The sequence below is a fragment of the Copidosoma floridanum genome, unplaced genomic scaffold, assembly GCF_036245765.1.
Source record: "Copidosoma floridanum isolate Cflo_tuat_1 unplaced genomic scaffold, Cflo_Japanese_pri ptg000021l, whole genome shotgun sequence".
NCBI lineage: Eukaryota > Metazoa > Arthropoda > Insecta > Hymenoptera > Encyrtidae > Copidosoma > Copidosoma floridanum.
Window position 1 is genome coordinate 29,434,731 of NW_028321898.1, and position 16,218 is coordinate 29,450,948.

Consider the following 16,218-nt stretch of genomic DNA (forward strand, 5'->3'; position numbering starts at 1 on the left):
CTACAGACATTTCAGTTTCAGTTACTAAACGTTGAGTTACTGTAATTCTGACGCTATGGCTCGCACCAAGCAGACAGCGCGCAAGTCCACGGGAGGCAAAGCCCCGCGCAAGCAGTTGGCCACCAAAGCCGCTCGCAAGAGTGCGCCTGCTACCGGAGGAGTAAAGAAACCCCATCGTTACAGGCCTGGAACCGTTGCTCTTCGTGAAATTCGTCGCTACCAGAAGAGCACCGAGCTTCTCATCCGCAAACTGCCATTCCAGCGCCTCGTACGTGAAATCGCACAGGACTTCAAAACTGACCTGCGCTTCCAGAGCTCGGCCGTCATGGCTCTTCAGGAAGCCAGTGAAGCTTACCTAGTTGGACTTTTCGAGGATACCAACCTTTGCGCCATCCATGCCAAGCGCGTAACGATTATGCCAAAGGACATCCAGTTGGCCAGACGCATTCGTGGAGAACGGGCTTAAGATATCCTTCAGACGATTACAAAACCGGCCCTTGTCAGGGCCAATAACAGTTTGAAACGTTGGAACTTTCATGAATTTCATACTTTATTTTTTTCATGTTTTGAGCAATAGGATTTACTTTTTTTCTGCAAGTGCCATAAAATACAGTAACTAATATCAGATAAATTTAATTTGAAAAATATAATACTAATAAAAAGTAGTACTTCTTCATACTTAGATTTACGTGAATTTTGAAGTTAAATTTTTTTTTAATTCAATTGTTGGAGATAATAATCTAGTTCGCAGTGATGCAACTTGAAGCAGTTGATGTTACGCTTGGGGAAATGATACAGCACCTAAAAGTTGAAACTGTTAGCTACTACGCAAAGCTTCATGGAAACGTGCTTTGAGGTTACGCTGAACAAATATTATTTTTGAAGAAAAACATTTTGAGTTTAATTTTTTTAATCAGGATGAAAATAAGAACTTTGGACACATTACAAAGCGCGTCTCATTTTAGCTAATACTACAAAAAAATAATCAAAGGGCGTTTCAAAAATTGTAAATTTAAACAACACGTGAAACATTACTTAAGGTATAACCATCCGACTTAATATGATTTTTTATAATGCAATTTTAAATTATTTGGAGTACAATAATTCACTGTCATTTAATATTGATAGAAACAAGTGGTATAGGAGCTTGCTATGGAGAGCAGTTGTTTTTAAATACTAAAAAATGTTATGCGTCTTAAAAAGTAAAACGTAAAAATTAAATACAAATACGTTAAATGAAGGCACGGCAAGAGATATAATTTAAGAGTATAGATGTTATGCACAGACTGTGCCATTGCGGCAGGTCGATATGTTTACATAGTATATAGTGTATCTATGAGTCCGTTATACAGAGAGCAACGCCAACGCGTTTAAATACTGTCAAAGTAAGCAATTGACGTTACCAGCTTACGGTATTAAGTAACCAAGGGTGTTTTCCAGTAACGCCGCGCTCTCCGACAATTTACCGACATCTTAATTATGGTGTTTTCCGCAATCGTCACCAGCAAGTAATAGTGGGTTGCGCTCTACGTTACCATCAGGTCGGTAAGTCAACTACCTTGAATTAACTGGCGCTCTGTTCCGTAATCTGGCCAGTTAAAATAGCAGACGACAGTCAACAGCGATGAAATCTTCACTTTTTTCTCGACTTTCACGTCGTCTGCTGTTTTAACTGGCCATGACAAATCTGCAGATTACGGAATAGAGCGCCAGTTTAATTCAAGGTAGTTGACTTACCGACCTGACGGTAACGTAGAGCGCAACTTTAAATTACTTGCAGGTGATGACGATTGCGGAAAACACGTACCCGATATCTTGCGTCATGTTTAAGTTGTCGGTAAGTTGTCGGAGAGCGCTACTGGAACACACGGATACGCAGTTTCATGGCTACATAGATTTAAACTACGGGAGATATTTAGAGTAAATAGTCAAAGCAATATGAAGCCCGAAATTTGAAATGGTTTTATTTGGCGATAAAATAATAATTTTATAACATTTTTTAAATCCAACTGTCTGTACATTATTCGCAGGGAAAGTTGATGTACATGTTGATTTGAAACTTTGATATGAAACCAAAAAAAGGAAATTCTTACTCCTTGGAAGCATTGTTACGTGGGAATTGTGGAGTTTCGGGGTGTAAGGGGATTGAATACACGTGGAAGAAAGTATATGTTCGTTTATTAGAGTCTCAAGGCGAGAGCAGTCGCGTGCGTGGCGTTAGGTTCGGAGGCTGATCGGAGAGAGAGGGCGCGGGAGAGCTGATAACGCTCGGGCCCGCCGCCGAAAAGTGATCATCATACTCTGTATCTACTGCTCATGCGCCGTGAGAGGTGAGTCTTGGGCGCGAACTTACAAAGGTTTCAGATACTGTACGTCACAGCATAATGAAATAATGTGTTTTAGCTTCAGTCCTATAAATTGAATTTTGTAAAGCATACAAAATTGAATATTTAATTGTGGAGTACTACAACAAAAAAGTATTTCCCTTACACTATAGGCGTTGGTTTGAAATTGCTAAGTGATTATGTTTATAAAATGAGCAGCTAACTTTTTGCAAAACTTTAGGTCTTGCATTTAAGGTATGACCAATTTATAGTTTACTAGAGCAGAAAGTACCATTTTTACTGTATATGCTATACAACAGTTTTTGTGTTTTTTTTTTCAAACAATTTTTTGTCTTAAGTATAAGGCCGACAATATTACCAAAATTATCACTATAAAAAAACTGTATTCTAGTAAGATCTACAACTTTTTTAATTTAAAATGGTATGTACAAATGTAATGTAGAAAATTTAGAGAAGTAAGGCATTTTTAGCCGTTTTTTACTATTTTTAACATTAGTTCGGATTTTTTTCATTCGCGTGCATAAAACATAAATACTCTAAATTTTAGCTACATCTGTTTTTTACTTTATGAGTAATAAACCATCGATCTTTTTTTACCTTAATTGCAAAAAGTTTCATTTTTTAGTTGAAATTTAAATGTTACATCCCATTGGAGTTTAAAAAAATAACTATTTTTACCTATTTTATAACGATTTTTTTGGTAGTTATTTTTTTTTAACGACTTATACAGGATACACTCATACCTAAACTAATTGACTTTGGAGTAAAAAAATTCCTTAAGTTTTAAAAATACGTTTTTTTCTGATATGAATCACTCAGATGTTTGCACTTATTGCATCTCACAGTGTGCACTCTTAGATAAAACAAGAATACTGACAACTGACTTAAATGACGGTTACCGCTACAGAAAGAAGCATGTTGCTTGACTGGCTCTGTTGGTTAATCGGACAGATAGCTTTGTAGATAGCTGCATATCGAGAGAGATGGCGCCGTAAGCTGCTTAACTACAGCGGTTTGCGAATTCATTTATAAATCAGAAATAAAAATATAATAAAAAAAAAAAAAAAAAAAAAAAAAAAAAATAGTAAGTAAATACACAATTGATCTCAAACGAGATAAATAAATAAAATAAGATGAATATCTAACCTTACACATAAGATTACTAGTACTATATATAGATTTAACAGTTCTGTAAGACTGTAATGTGATTTATGTGATATAAAAATACGAAGTCAATTATATAGAAACTATAATTATGTAAAAATTCCTTGTAATTTTGCCGTATGGCCATGTACATTTAATTGTGGAGCCAATAAATTATCTTATTTTCAACTAAAAAAAAATACGAACATGCGGACTTCGTGTACATATTTTTTAAAATAAAAATTGCTTATAAGTTAGCAATCAAGTATCATATGATGAAATAGAATAAAAGAATTAAATGTGATGTAGGTGTTGTTCTATGATTAGTATTTCTAGAACTATAGGGATGACAAGGTCAGTTCAGATGGTATCAGAAATAATAGCCTATAGAAAACATTAATTTCTACTTTTATAAACACATTCATGACCACACGAGAAGTATGAAAACTTTATTTAATGTACGAATTAAGTACACATCAAGTTATAGTTAAGAATAAATAAATACACGATGAAATTTGTTCAAGTATTAGTACAATAGAATGAAGCTTATATTTGGCTCAATTTTTTTAAAACAAATATTCAAATGTTGCTGATTTGAAAAAAAGTAAACTTTTCTTCGAGGACTCCTAAAAAACGTTGTATGTAACGGGAAGTTTATATCGCCTTCCATGATGTAATAATATATTGATGTTTGACCATTTGGGGCAATAATCACAAAGTCCGTTATTAATATTAGAGTAGAGAAACTAATCTACACCGTAAAATCTGAAGACTACTTTTTCATGAAATTTATAAAGGCTCGGTTTATTTCTGTTTCAAAACAGTCAGTCACGCATGAGTCGTGACAGAAGCGCACAGGTGGCTGGAATTACCGGGCACGAATTTCATGCAAAATTTTTGGCAGTACATAGGTATTTGTTGTAAGGTGTTTATTAAAAACCGTTTAAACTGCTGTAACGAGTTCTCCAGACGATTAGAATAATGTTTGTTACTAAAACTACACATGGAGGAAATTTGGTTTTCCGCCCTCAGGTGGTTTTGGGAGGCTGGTACTTCCTCGGGCGAAAAAGCAGTTTTCCGGAACTCGTTCGAAAAGTCTCCTTTACGAACCTCGTTACGTCCCTCGCCTTCGGCTCGGGCCGCAAACCTCTCGGTTCGCAAACAGAGACTTTTCAAACTCGTAGGAAAACTACCATTTCCTCCTTCCGGGCGAAAAGTGAGGGCCTAAAGTACTTTCAGTGCCTGTTTTGTGGGCGGAAAGTGGAACCTCCCGCCCTAGGGCAGAAAGTACATTCTTGCCCTAGGGCGGAAAGTACATTCCCGTCCGCAAATAAGAAAAATTAGTAAATTTTGTAGTTGGTGCTGTACATTATCAATATGTTATATGCGACATCTATCAAATATCTTTCTTTATACATCTTCAAAACAAGACTTGATTATTTTATGAAATTCTATTATAAGTATATTTTGTGTATAATTTCTTAAGAAAAAATATAATATTACAATAAGGGAGTATTATATCTAGGGCTTTAGTATTATATCTCTGATTGCCATTTTTTGATACTCATACTTTCATTCCACCAAGTTTTTTTTTTTTGGGAGATTAGATTAATTTAATTTATTTTTTTTTTGTTCGGGAAATGGTTGTTAATTTTTTTTAATCAAACGATCAGTTGATTTTTTGGACGTGGGGGGGGGGTTCGCCCCCCCCTACCCCCCACCGGAAGCTTTGCCCCCTGGTCCCCCACCAGGGGCTGCCGCCCCTGGACCCCGCACAACCTTTGATGCGAACTTTCGTTCATTACCAATTAACTCTTACTTATTTTAAAAAATTCCCTACCTTACTGACTACTTTTTTAGACTTATTATTTTATAAAAATGAAATCATACTCAATTTTAAATAAGTGATGCAAAATACGAGTTACCGTTCTTCTTCATGACATCTCAATCAATAAACATAGTTTTACATGTACAACACAATTTATAAATAGGGAAGTTCACTAATATCTACACTGCAGTCAAGATATTCTAGCATACCAGCTTTAAGTTTTTGTTCGTACTCAACTATTCTAGTCAATACACTATTCGAAACACCTCCATTATTTTTTAACGGAAGTTGCAATATCTTAGAATTCATTTAATTTTAAGGTGTTGATATTTATTATATTTTTAAACAATAAGTTAACTGTGTTAAAATATTATAAGTGTATAAATTGTTCATTACAGATTATTAATTTTATATATGTTCAAAATAATTTATAAATGCATAAAATTGTAAAAATTCTCATCATTTATCTAGAAAAATAAGCTTTGTGTACATTAGATAGACGTTGAATAAATATTTTTCATTTTTAATCCTGTAGTTAAATTTCTATTGAAGTGATCATTAACCAGACAAAATACGTTCTCACTTTGCGCCCTTAAGGAGAAAAATAGGATACGCGACTCGGGTAGAGGCCTTCCCGCCCTTGAGCGCACTTTCCGCCCTCGGGCGGAAAGTACTCAGGGGGCGGAAAGTACGCCCGCGGGCGGGAAGAAGCCCTTTCCGCCCTAGTGACGTAATATACTATTTCTTCACGGAACACAAAGAATCAGAACAAAATTGTCACAGAAAAAAAGGCTATATTGAGCAGGCATTTCAAGGTCATTGAAAATTTTAGTTCAGAAAGAACTTGAAGCAAGAAGTAATTTCTAAGAACAACAGACATAGCTGACTAATGTTACAATACAAATTAAGGGCTACACATACGAGCCGCTCGATACAAATGAACAAAGACAATTATTTAAAAATAATACTTGGAGCTGACCAAAAATTGATTAATTTCCGTAGTTAACATGGTTTTCATGATGAAAAAAAAATCCATGTGAATTCCCGGATTTTCCGGTTTTCCCAAATCTGTAAAAACCCTGCGATCGAGTCAAAAAACTGGCCAAGACTTCTAAGAGGTTACAACATTTATTAGATTTTAGGTATGAAATTTAATAAGGCATAACTCGTGATACATTTAGTGTTACAAAACGGCAAAAAAGGGCATGGCAGCAATGCCGAGAAAACCTAGAATAAAACAAAAATGGCTAACTAGTTCATGTATTTTTATTTACTTATTTTTTTCACAGAACACTTACATGAATTTTTAATTCGCTACGCTTTAAACCTATGATAAATAATGATACGCATCTTTAATAGATGCCCTTTATAAATTATTATTATTGGCCAACATTTTAACTATATTGGTATATTAAGCTAAACCCTATTAATGATAGAAAATTTCTTTTTTAAGTTTTGCTTTACTAGAAATCTAATAAAAAAATTTTCAAATCACTTAAAGTAATGATTTAATTTTTGTGTTCATTTATTTAATGTTTACGGTAATATTATGTGATACGTTAAAAAAAATTTTTTTGACGATAATTTTTTTTATTAAGGTTATTTAATACTTAAATTTTAAAGTTACCAAAATATATCAAGTGTTTTTAGTGAATGCCACATTATAAATATAATATGATTTATGAAGACTTACGTGTCGATTATTGAAGTATTTGATCGAAGAAAGTAATGTACTTTGACTTTGAGTAAAAAAAGAAAAAATTATGTTACCAAGCAATCTTTTACCAACTAACTATTACACATTAATTAAAAATTTACGAAGTACCCCATAGAATAAACAGTTTATCTTGCAGGTGTATCTATAAAATTCATCATAATTATAGATGATTTGATGATTTCATGTAAAATAGATATAGATTTTTTTATGAATCTAAAATATTGACGTTATAACAATACGCTATATTAATCACAATCATATACATTGAAGAATATAGATATTAGCTTCTTGCGTAATGAAATTTTTTTTGTAAAACCATAAATGCATTACATGTAACATTAACTGGTACTTGAAAAGGTAGAATGAAGGAAAAAAAATGAATATACTTGATATTAAATTCCAACTCGAACTTATATGATATCTGCTTGTACCAAACCATTTTAAAAGTAAGCCATTACAACTCATTCTATGTGTAAGAATGCAATTTCTTATTTTTCAAAGCAAGAAAGTCGTTATTAAGAAGCTGTCAGGTGTTAAAAGAAAATCTACGTTAACTTCTTTTTTTTTTTTTTTTAATTTTATCATTCAAATGTCACGGACCATAATAATAATAATAATAATAATAATTTTAAAAAATCCTTAACTAGATTAGCAATCCAGCTTTGAAAGTTATGATCAAAAGAACTAAAAAACGTTTATATTGAAATATTTATATTTATTTAATCTCAAAGAGTTTATTTTAATTTATTACAAAAGGTATATTTATTTACTAATATTATTTCTTACAAACATTTTAAAAAAATTATTAAAATTTAGAATTATATTTGAAACTTCGAATTGAGTTATTACTGAAGACCACTCACATATGTAGTTTTTAAATGTTTATGGATCTTTAATTTTATGATTGATTGAGCAAACTGTTGTACACTTTATGCACATAATAAAAAAAAAAAAAAAAAAAAAAAAAAAAAAACTAGAAAGATGTAAATAGAACTTAACACTAGACTAACGTACTTGAGACTTCTTGATTAACTTAAAATTATGGTGAAACCTACATTCTTAGTTGCGAAAAAAAAGTTTTTCTCTTAACTTTTCCATGATTTTACCAACTGAACGTATTTCAGCCTCACACTGAGTTTGGCCTAAACTCATTTCTAATAACTCAAAAGGAGAGTTCACTTGTATAAGATACATATACGTCTCTGGTTGCGAGGTTTTAATTACCATATGATAAAAATCAATATTTGCTGATTTTAAGAATTGTTGAAATTCTTTTCTCAAAATAAAAAGCTGAGCTTCAAGTGTATGAGCTTCTTTTTTTTTCAAGTTTTCTAAACAATCCTTTGCCATTTTACAGACGTACTTAAGCATAACTAATAATTTAGAATCAATCTGTTTCTCTAATAGAGACTCATTTGATGTGACATCACTAAAGTTGAAAATTGCATTAACTGTGGTTTTACCTTTGGATGATGCGGTGAAGAAGTTGCTCAGCTCTTTAATCATCTTTTTTGCAGCATCCTGCATCGCCAACTCATATGTTTGACCTTCACCTTCTGTGTGAAATTCTGTGACTACGCAGTAACAATGGTAAAGAATACCACTCGAAGAGTTTGTTTTCATACCTTCGATATATTGAGGTTTGTTCACATTATGCTTTTGACACATCAACTACGAGGCACATAAATGTTGGATTATACAATTTGTTTATTGAGATGCTGTTTAAAAAAATATTAACAACTTACCTGTAACTTTTTGACATCATCATCAGCCTTATCAATAGCTTTCTCAACTTCTTGATTAATTATTCCCTCATTCGTATTGTTCAACAATAATTCAATAATTTTCTTGGCAGCAGCATGTTTAGCATCTTTTTTTGATTTCCCTGTGCCAATTGCTTCTTTGCCCATGCATGAGGCAGTGCACATAAAACTGATGGGAATTGTGTTGCCTGGAATAGTTTCATACACTGGAGTTTGTCCAACTTTAATCAACATTTCCTGTAATAATGTCACAGGAGTCTTCTCTGATTCCTTTTCAATTATTAGTTGGGCAGCCAAGCTACTGTCATTAGATGCTTTTTTAACAGCTGCCTTTCCCATCATTGCTTTACTTACTTTATCAAAACTTATAATCTCTGACATCTGCAATTTGATTTATAAATTTTCAATACGTGACATATGATTTTTAAAATTTAAACAGTTTCATTATTGAAAACAGTTAATGTATGATACATTTTTTTTGCTAATTAAAATTCATCGCAATACCATGATGGTTTTAGTAATAAAAAAATCACTTGATACCATATAGGATGGTTTCTATTTTTTATTTATCTTTTCTCTTCATATTTCAATAATTAATGAACTACTCAACTTTGGTATTAAAAAGCAATTATGCCATTATGCCATTGTGCACACTGTTTGGCATACTAAAAACTTGAGACAATGGACGCATGTAAAAAAAAAACCAAATTCTGGGAAAAAACGGCGCAAACACATACACTACTGTCGCGTTTATCTAACCTTAAAACTATAACCGCCTAAATGACGTGTACTTTGAAAAAAATAAAAATTTGATAAACGTGCATAGCTTACCTCTTCAACTACAGCCTCTACAGGAGTATTCGTACGTCCTTGACTAATTGGCTCAGGAGGTCCACTTACACGCTGGTTACTTATCTCTGACTGAACAGCCTTCAAGAACTTAAGAATTCCAAAGATTCTTACAAATACAAATCAATAGTTACGAGTAACATACTCGATAATTGCGTTAAGCTAAGTTATTTAAGTAAGCGTACCGTTCAAGTATATAGATATAAGTTCACGAATGTCACTGTTACAGGCCGGGCCGCGCGGTCACCGCTTGCCCACTGCGCTTCGATGAGAAATGAGAAGGCGTGCTCACCCGCGAAGCTAAATTCGTTCGTTTCTGCAAATTCTGCATCTCTCGAGGGCGGCCATGTTTTTTCAAATTTCTCTCGCGTTCTGTTGTATTCAAAATGTCGGACTTTGGGAAGATACGTGATTGGCTGATCACTCGGCACCTCTCGGGAAGATGCGCGTGAGCGCGCTCTGTTTTTCTCTCACCAGTACGGCAGTACCCAAGTACCAACGTTCTTTGCGTGTGTACAAATTAATAAATTTTAGTTTTTTGTTTTTTTTCTCCTGTGGATGTGCGGATGTTGAATAAGTGCAACTAACACCGTCAAAAAGTGTACGTATGCATATAGGTAACTTAAAAGTAGGTTAGGAGGTTAATTAAGTTTTTTCCATTCTTTGAGTGACTGTTCGTTGATTGTGTATTATAATTATACATCTACATATTCTCTGACCAATGTATCGAAGATTCGAACTTCGAACAATAAAAAACGCGGCATGTACATGTACACGCGTGAGTGGTGTGTATGTGTTAGTTATTTCGGTGTTTCGGCGTTCGGCCCTGTGACGGCTGTGAGTGTCCTGAGTCCTGACTCCTGATGTCCTGATCGGGATCCTGCATGGTGGAGTACATATCCAGAAACATCAAGTCAATCTTTCGTACCATGTACTGATTGACTGTGGTGCGTGAATCATACTTTTTAACTCTCAACTTAATAACTACATCATTACGTTTAATAATGAAATGTATATTGTTACATGTAGAACTAAGTGATTTATAGTGTATTCTCTCATCCAATTTGTATATTTAAAACAATTGTGATGACTGGTACATCATCTCTTACGCTGCATTTGTAGCAAATTTCATCAAAATAAAGACGTTTTTATTTAAACTTTTTTTGGATATCAAATCAGTACAGCAATAAAAGCTCTGTTATTGATGGACCAGTTGTATATTGATCGTAAATATTTGAATTGATTTTTATTTGTATTTTTGATCCACCACTAAATTTTTGGGAACATGATCATGACCGTGATAGCACTATGAGACTGATTTGGTTTCAGAGACGGGCCAAGCTTCGGTAGTCCTGCAAATACCTAGAAATTTCAAAAATCACATTTTCTTTGTTCCAGTAATCCCCAATTGATGGAATTTAACAAACTCGCTTTGAAGCCGTGAAAACAGTGCACCGTTTTTGGATGTGTAAGCATAAATTAAATTTTAAATGAATCCATATCAAACGAGACGCTCACTAAATTTTATAAAATATCGATATTCAAGAATGTTTCAGACTTGCAAAGAAATGGGCTTACTGAATTTCGACTCTCATCGGCATGAATGTTCCGGCCTAGCTTATCCATGGCAACTGCGGCGAACCTCGATAGGATGGGATATACCTTTATACATGCATAAGAAAGGGTATCACTGCCTCATCGACAGGAGCAGCCGCAGCAGCGATCGGTCGCGGGGACATTGAGCTGGTCAATAAATCAGCTGGGCCCAGGAGTTGTAAGTATGGCTACCCTTCCATTAACCAGCCGGCGATTCTCTGCACGGGTGACTTATGGAAATCGTGAGCAGTTCGCGCAATGACCGTTATGTCCCGGTGGCATATACCACCATAACAGCAGCAGTAGCGCGTCCTCCTTGAGCCCGTTTGGCATGCGTTTATTTACCTTTGGGACTCCCGTGGACTAGCTTCTTCTTCGTTAAACTGGGACAGGGTGAATGCGACCCATGACATCTCCGCGATGTCGACATTAAATCAATAGCTGACCCACATTACCCAAGTCTGATGCATTTGGATGAAAGTTGTGATCTGTTTTTTTTACTTCTTTAACTGGAATTGAGCGATTCTTTTGAGATTATTAGAACTCGGTTGTCTACTGCATGATTATTTATTTAATTTTTTTTTTTTTTTTTTAATTGAAATTGAATTCAAGTTTTGCGGATAAGAGATCAATCGATACAGACCTGGCATTTAAATCGATTTTGCCGAGAACTTTACTTTCGACAGTGGTGTGACAAGTGAGGACATACTCATGACCACAGTCACATGAAATATGTCAAGTACTAAAAAAATTAAAGATGACTGAGTGTCGATACATTTTTCATGCCTAAACCTCCTAAGAAAACGAAAAGCATGAAGCCACTGGTTTCTTCGAGCTACCCATCGCCAAAGTACAGCTGCCATCAAGTTGTATTTATTTATTTTTTTTCAAATCGTACATCACTCGATCAAGCCATCGACGCGAGTGATCCTTATCGTTTTGTCGATTCTATATCAACGAGCATAAATATTTAGATTTCGGTAGTTTTTAATTGCTTGGTGAGTATATTTACGACAGGAAATCAGGTCGCGCGTCGCCGCGTTCCACCTCGACACCAAAATAACTTTCGTTTCTTCTCCAACTTTTTCCCCTTATTAACTTGCTCCTTTTCCCGCGGGCCCCTGCTCGCCGTAACCGTGGTGTGTATGCATCGTTCGACCTTCATTATTTATAAACGATGAGAGCATCGTCGCAGGTGTACCTCGTGAAATCCACGCTGCATCGCGATGAGTTGCATCAGCGATCGGGGCATCCAGGATTGGACCGAATGTTTTTTTTTTGCCTGGCAGCGCAATTGTAACCTTTAGGTACCTTATAATGATGCGGCGCGTGAGACACTCGGACAGCCTTGACCGAGTGAACGAGTACCTCGGCTCAACTTTCACCGAATTTCAGGTGCTCAATTGCTCCCGCTGCCGTCCACCCGCGACAAACGAAGAATCCACCCACGCTCGTTTAATGAGAATTTAGTGCGTGTGCTTGTTGCGTCGGCGTGGGTTGGTAAACAACATGTTATGAGCTCGCGTCACTTGCAACATTTGCCCCGATCCAAGTGGGATGAAGGAAAAAAAAAAAAAAAGGACCGCAGATCTTTAAGAACGCAAACTCGGTTTTCATTTAACGAAAGATTTGTGTAAATGTATACCCGATTTACAATAACTTTCATACTTATTTTTTGCAGGATTGAACCACATGACCGAGAGATCGACGAGATGGGCATCCTGAAATCCTGGTAAGTCAAGTTGACATCCACGTTGGCCCCTGAGATTTTCCGTTTTATGAGACACATTGACCTGATCGTGTTACTGACATACGGACACGTTTATCGCGAAAGATTCATCACATGGAGCCAAAAAATTCCCATGAAAGCCCTTTGATTTTTGTTGAAACTCTTGTGGGTTCTTGTTGTCTGAAAAAATAAAGGGAAACCAATGCACCGGTCTTCTCGAGGCCCAGACAACGCACGTCATTGACAGCACAAGGTACCTGATTAGCAAAACTCACGTAGATTTGTCCACTGGCCGCAAAGTAAGCCGGCAAGTGGGAGAACGCAACACGCGTACCCTCAAGATCCAGCTCCCCTAATAGGTGGCCCATTAGATTCTCTAATCGCTCCTCGGTGAATGTGCCCACAGCGCAGACAGTCAAGGCAAAATCACCCACCTACGATACACACCCGAGCTAAGAGCAGCTCCTGACTACAACCGGCGGAGAGAGAGTTCCGCTATACGTGTAGCAGGCCCTGATGGTCTCTCGCACACCAGAGCGGCGACGTCGGAGGCCCCGCGAGAAGAGAGAGAGCATAATATCTCCCTCTCCGCCAGTTTCTTCCTCTCTCTCCCTCCGCCGTCTGCTCGGGGCCCAGCTCGCGAGCCTCGCGCCAGTCGCCGTTAGTCGCCTCGAGAACCTCCGCGCCGCGCGATATCCGCACGCCGATCATCAGCGAGCATCGGTACACACCAGCAACCTCCGCACGGCCCGTCGCGCCGTCGCTCTCCTCTAGCTCCTCTCATCTATCTCTATTTCCTCGTTTTTTTTTCCAATAATTAGCTTTTTCTCTCTCTCTCTCTCTCTCCTTCCTTGCTTGAACCAGCCCCATGTATCCCAGTGACCGCTGACAGTGCGCGACAATGACGGCCTGACGAAGAGGAGGAGCCAGCGACCCGAGCAACGAACGACCACGACCGGGGGGATAAAAGAGGAAGGGCTGCCGTTTACAGAGAAGGTAATTTGGAAGGAGAGCCATCGGGGCCCGCGCCCCCGCGGATCGTGACAGCCGTGACACGTCGGCCGCCTGCCTGCGGCGTATTTTGCCAGCCGGCCGCTCATACCGCCGTACATGTACACGATATACATACGGTTCACTTTGGCTCCGGGTGAAAGTGAACTCGCTCATACACACACCCACACAACCGTACGTACATATGTTTGGCTCAGCTGTGCCTCTCGTAAGCTGCCGACCTGATGGCTCTTTCGGTAAGGGCGACCCTTACGTATGTGTGTGTGTGTGCGCTCCTGTCCGGGTGCAAGAAAAGCACCAGCTGAGCAATGGTCCCCTTGGACGACGGCCTCGCATCTCTCGGGATCTCTGGTGTTGCTATTTTTTGTTGATGTAGTTCGGTGTGCAAAAGTGAATTTTTTATTTTGTCGAAAGAGTTGGTTGGTGCTGCTAGCTGTTCCTTTCGAGATTGTGATGAGACAGTGAAACGGCCGGAATTGAGTTGTGAAACGTTGTGCAATGTTCCTCCCCGGCCCTTGCGTGGAGCATCATCGGGAGTCCTTGGGATTGTTGATGCGTCCGTCTGGATTTCGCGTTTACCGCTTTCCCGTTCTTTTTCTTTTCTTTCTCGAGCTTCCCTCGGTAGACATGTTACCTTGAGCCTTTTACTGTGGTCATTGAGTGCTAATTGTTTTTCTGTTTTTTTTTTTTTTTTTTTTTCGTTGGACTGTGGTGCAAAATTTTCATCATCCCTTGAGATCGATTGGTGTGGCCCGATTTTGACGTTACGTTTTTGTAACGACTTGAAGAATTTGCAATTTTGGTTGCTACTACTTTTCACCAGAGCAAATGATGGAATTACGAGATGTTTAGTGTCAAGTCGTTGGAGAGCGGGATATCCGCGTTTGATACAATTGTCGTTGTTGTTTTGAGCGTTTCGATAGTGCTGTATGACGCTTAAAAGTATTATTCCTCAAAATAAAGCCATATAAACCAAGGACATTTTTGTTTTTACCCATAAAATCTTTTTGTTGGAAATTATCACGTTTTTACAGTAGAACAAAATTATAGTTGAATTTTAGCTAAATCTAGTAGCAAATAAATATTACTTGAATAAGAATTTTAAATCCAGTAACGCGCACATCCTGATTTTTTTTAAATTTTATTTATTGTAGTCAAAGTAGTTAAATCCTCTGCTCGGATGAGAAGATCCTTTTGTGGAGTAATTGAGTAACGTGTCCACAAAAGGAAATTTAATCATCCCACTTAGTATATTCTAACGAAACATGATTGCATTGTACTCCAACACTTGCCAAAGTATCGGTAAATTCAACAAATGAGATCGTTATGATTTCTCAATTCGACGTGGAAACGGATAAATGTCCTCGACACACCCCGCTTTTCTAGTCAAATTTCACGCATCCAGTAACGATGGATACTTACTTAATCGATAGAATCTTTGATCAATAATCAATTAATTAATTTTTCCATCCATATATTCCTGTAAATCACCATCAGAGCGAGCGTACAGTCGCAACAACAGTAAAGCGGGAAACAGAAATTCAATTTAGAAACACATCGCTCCCGGCCACTCCTACGATGACAAGTTGGTATTCGTATACAGGTACACCAGTAGCGTCCACCCATACCTAAATAACAATAATAAACCAAGGTTATTTCGTTCCTTTTTTTTCATTTCGTGAGTGAAATTAAATCAAAATAATACCCTGCCCCTCTCACCTCGATATTGGCTTCATTTGTATCATTGGTCGCGTTACTGCTTCGTCACTGGGCCGTTGCGTCGCTTCCTGCTACAAATAAAACAAACATCTCCAAACAAAAGTAGCCGAGCGTGCATCAGTACGAGGAGCCTTGATTAAAAAACCTTTTTGCGATCCAATTGGTGTATACATCCATCACGAATCCTACGGTCCCTGTATATCTACTTGTGCGATGGCCATTGCCTCGTGATGGTACAGATTGCACACGTAAGACACTGGTTTAGCTTATCGTTCGGTTGTTGTAATGGTTCTGAAAAAAGTTGTTGTTTTTCCCCCCATCGTCAAAGACACGAAAAATTTGTCACGCAAACAGATATACCATACGCCGCGTGAGAATAAAGAGCCTTGCCTTTTTTTCGACCTCGACCATCTTCTAACGCTGACTCAAAGTCATTGGCGCCGTAGTTCTGGTGTGGATGGATGACTGTACGAAAAGTCGAAAGAGCGCGGAATAAAATCAAACGGAACCAATGAAAA

The 16,218-nt window shown here is 37.2% G+C and overlaps 1 protein-coding gene across 1 annotated transcript; it reads left to right on the plus strand.

The window, feature by feature from the left end:
• Positions 1-35: 35 nt before the first annotated feature.
• LOC106647712 (histone H3) lies at positions 36-513 on the plus strand. Its single transcript, XM_014364218.2, has one exon. It carries the CDS (start codon positions 56-58, stop codon positions 464-466), a length of 411 nt encoding a protein of 136 aa, XP_014219704.1. The 5' UTR covers positions 36-55; the 3' UTR covers positions 467-513.
• Positions 514-16,218: the final 15,705 nt, after the last annotated feature.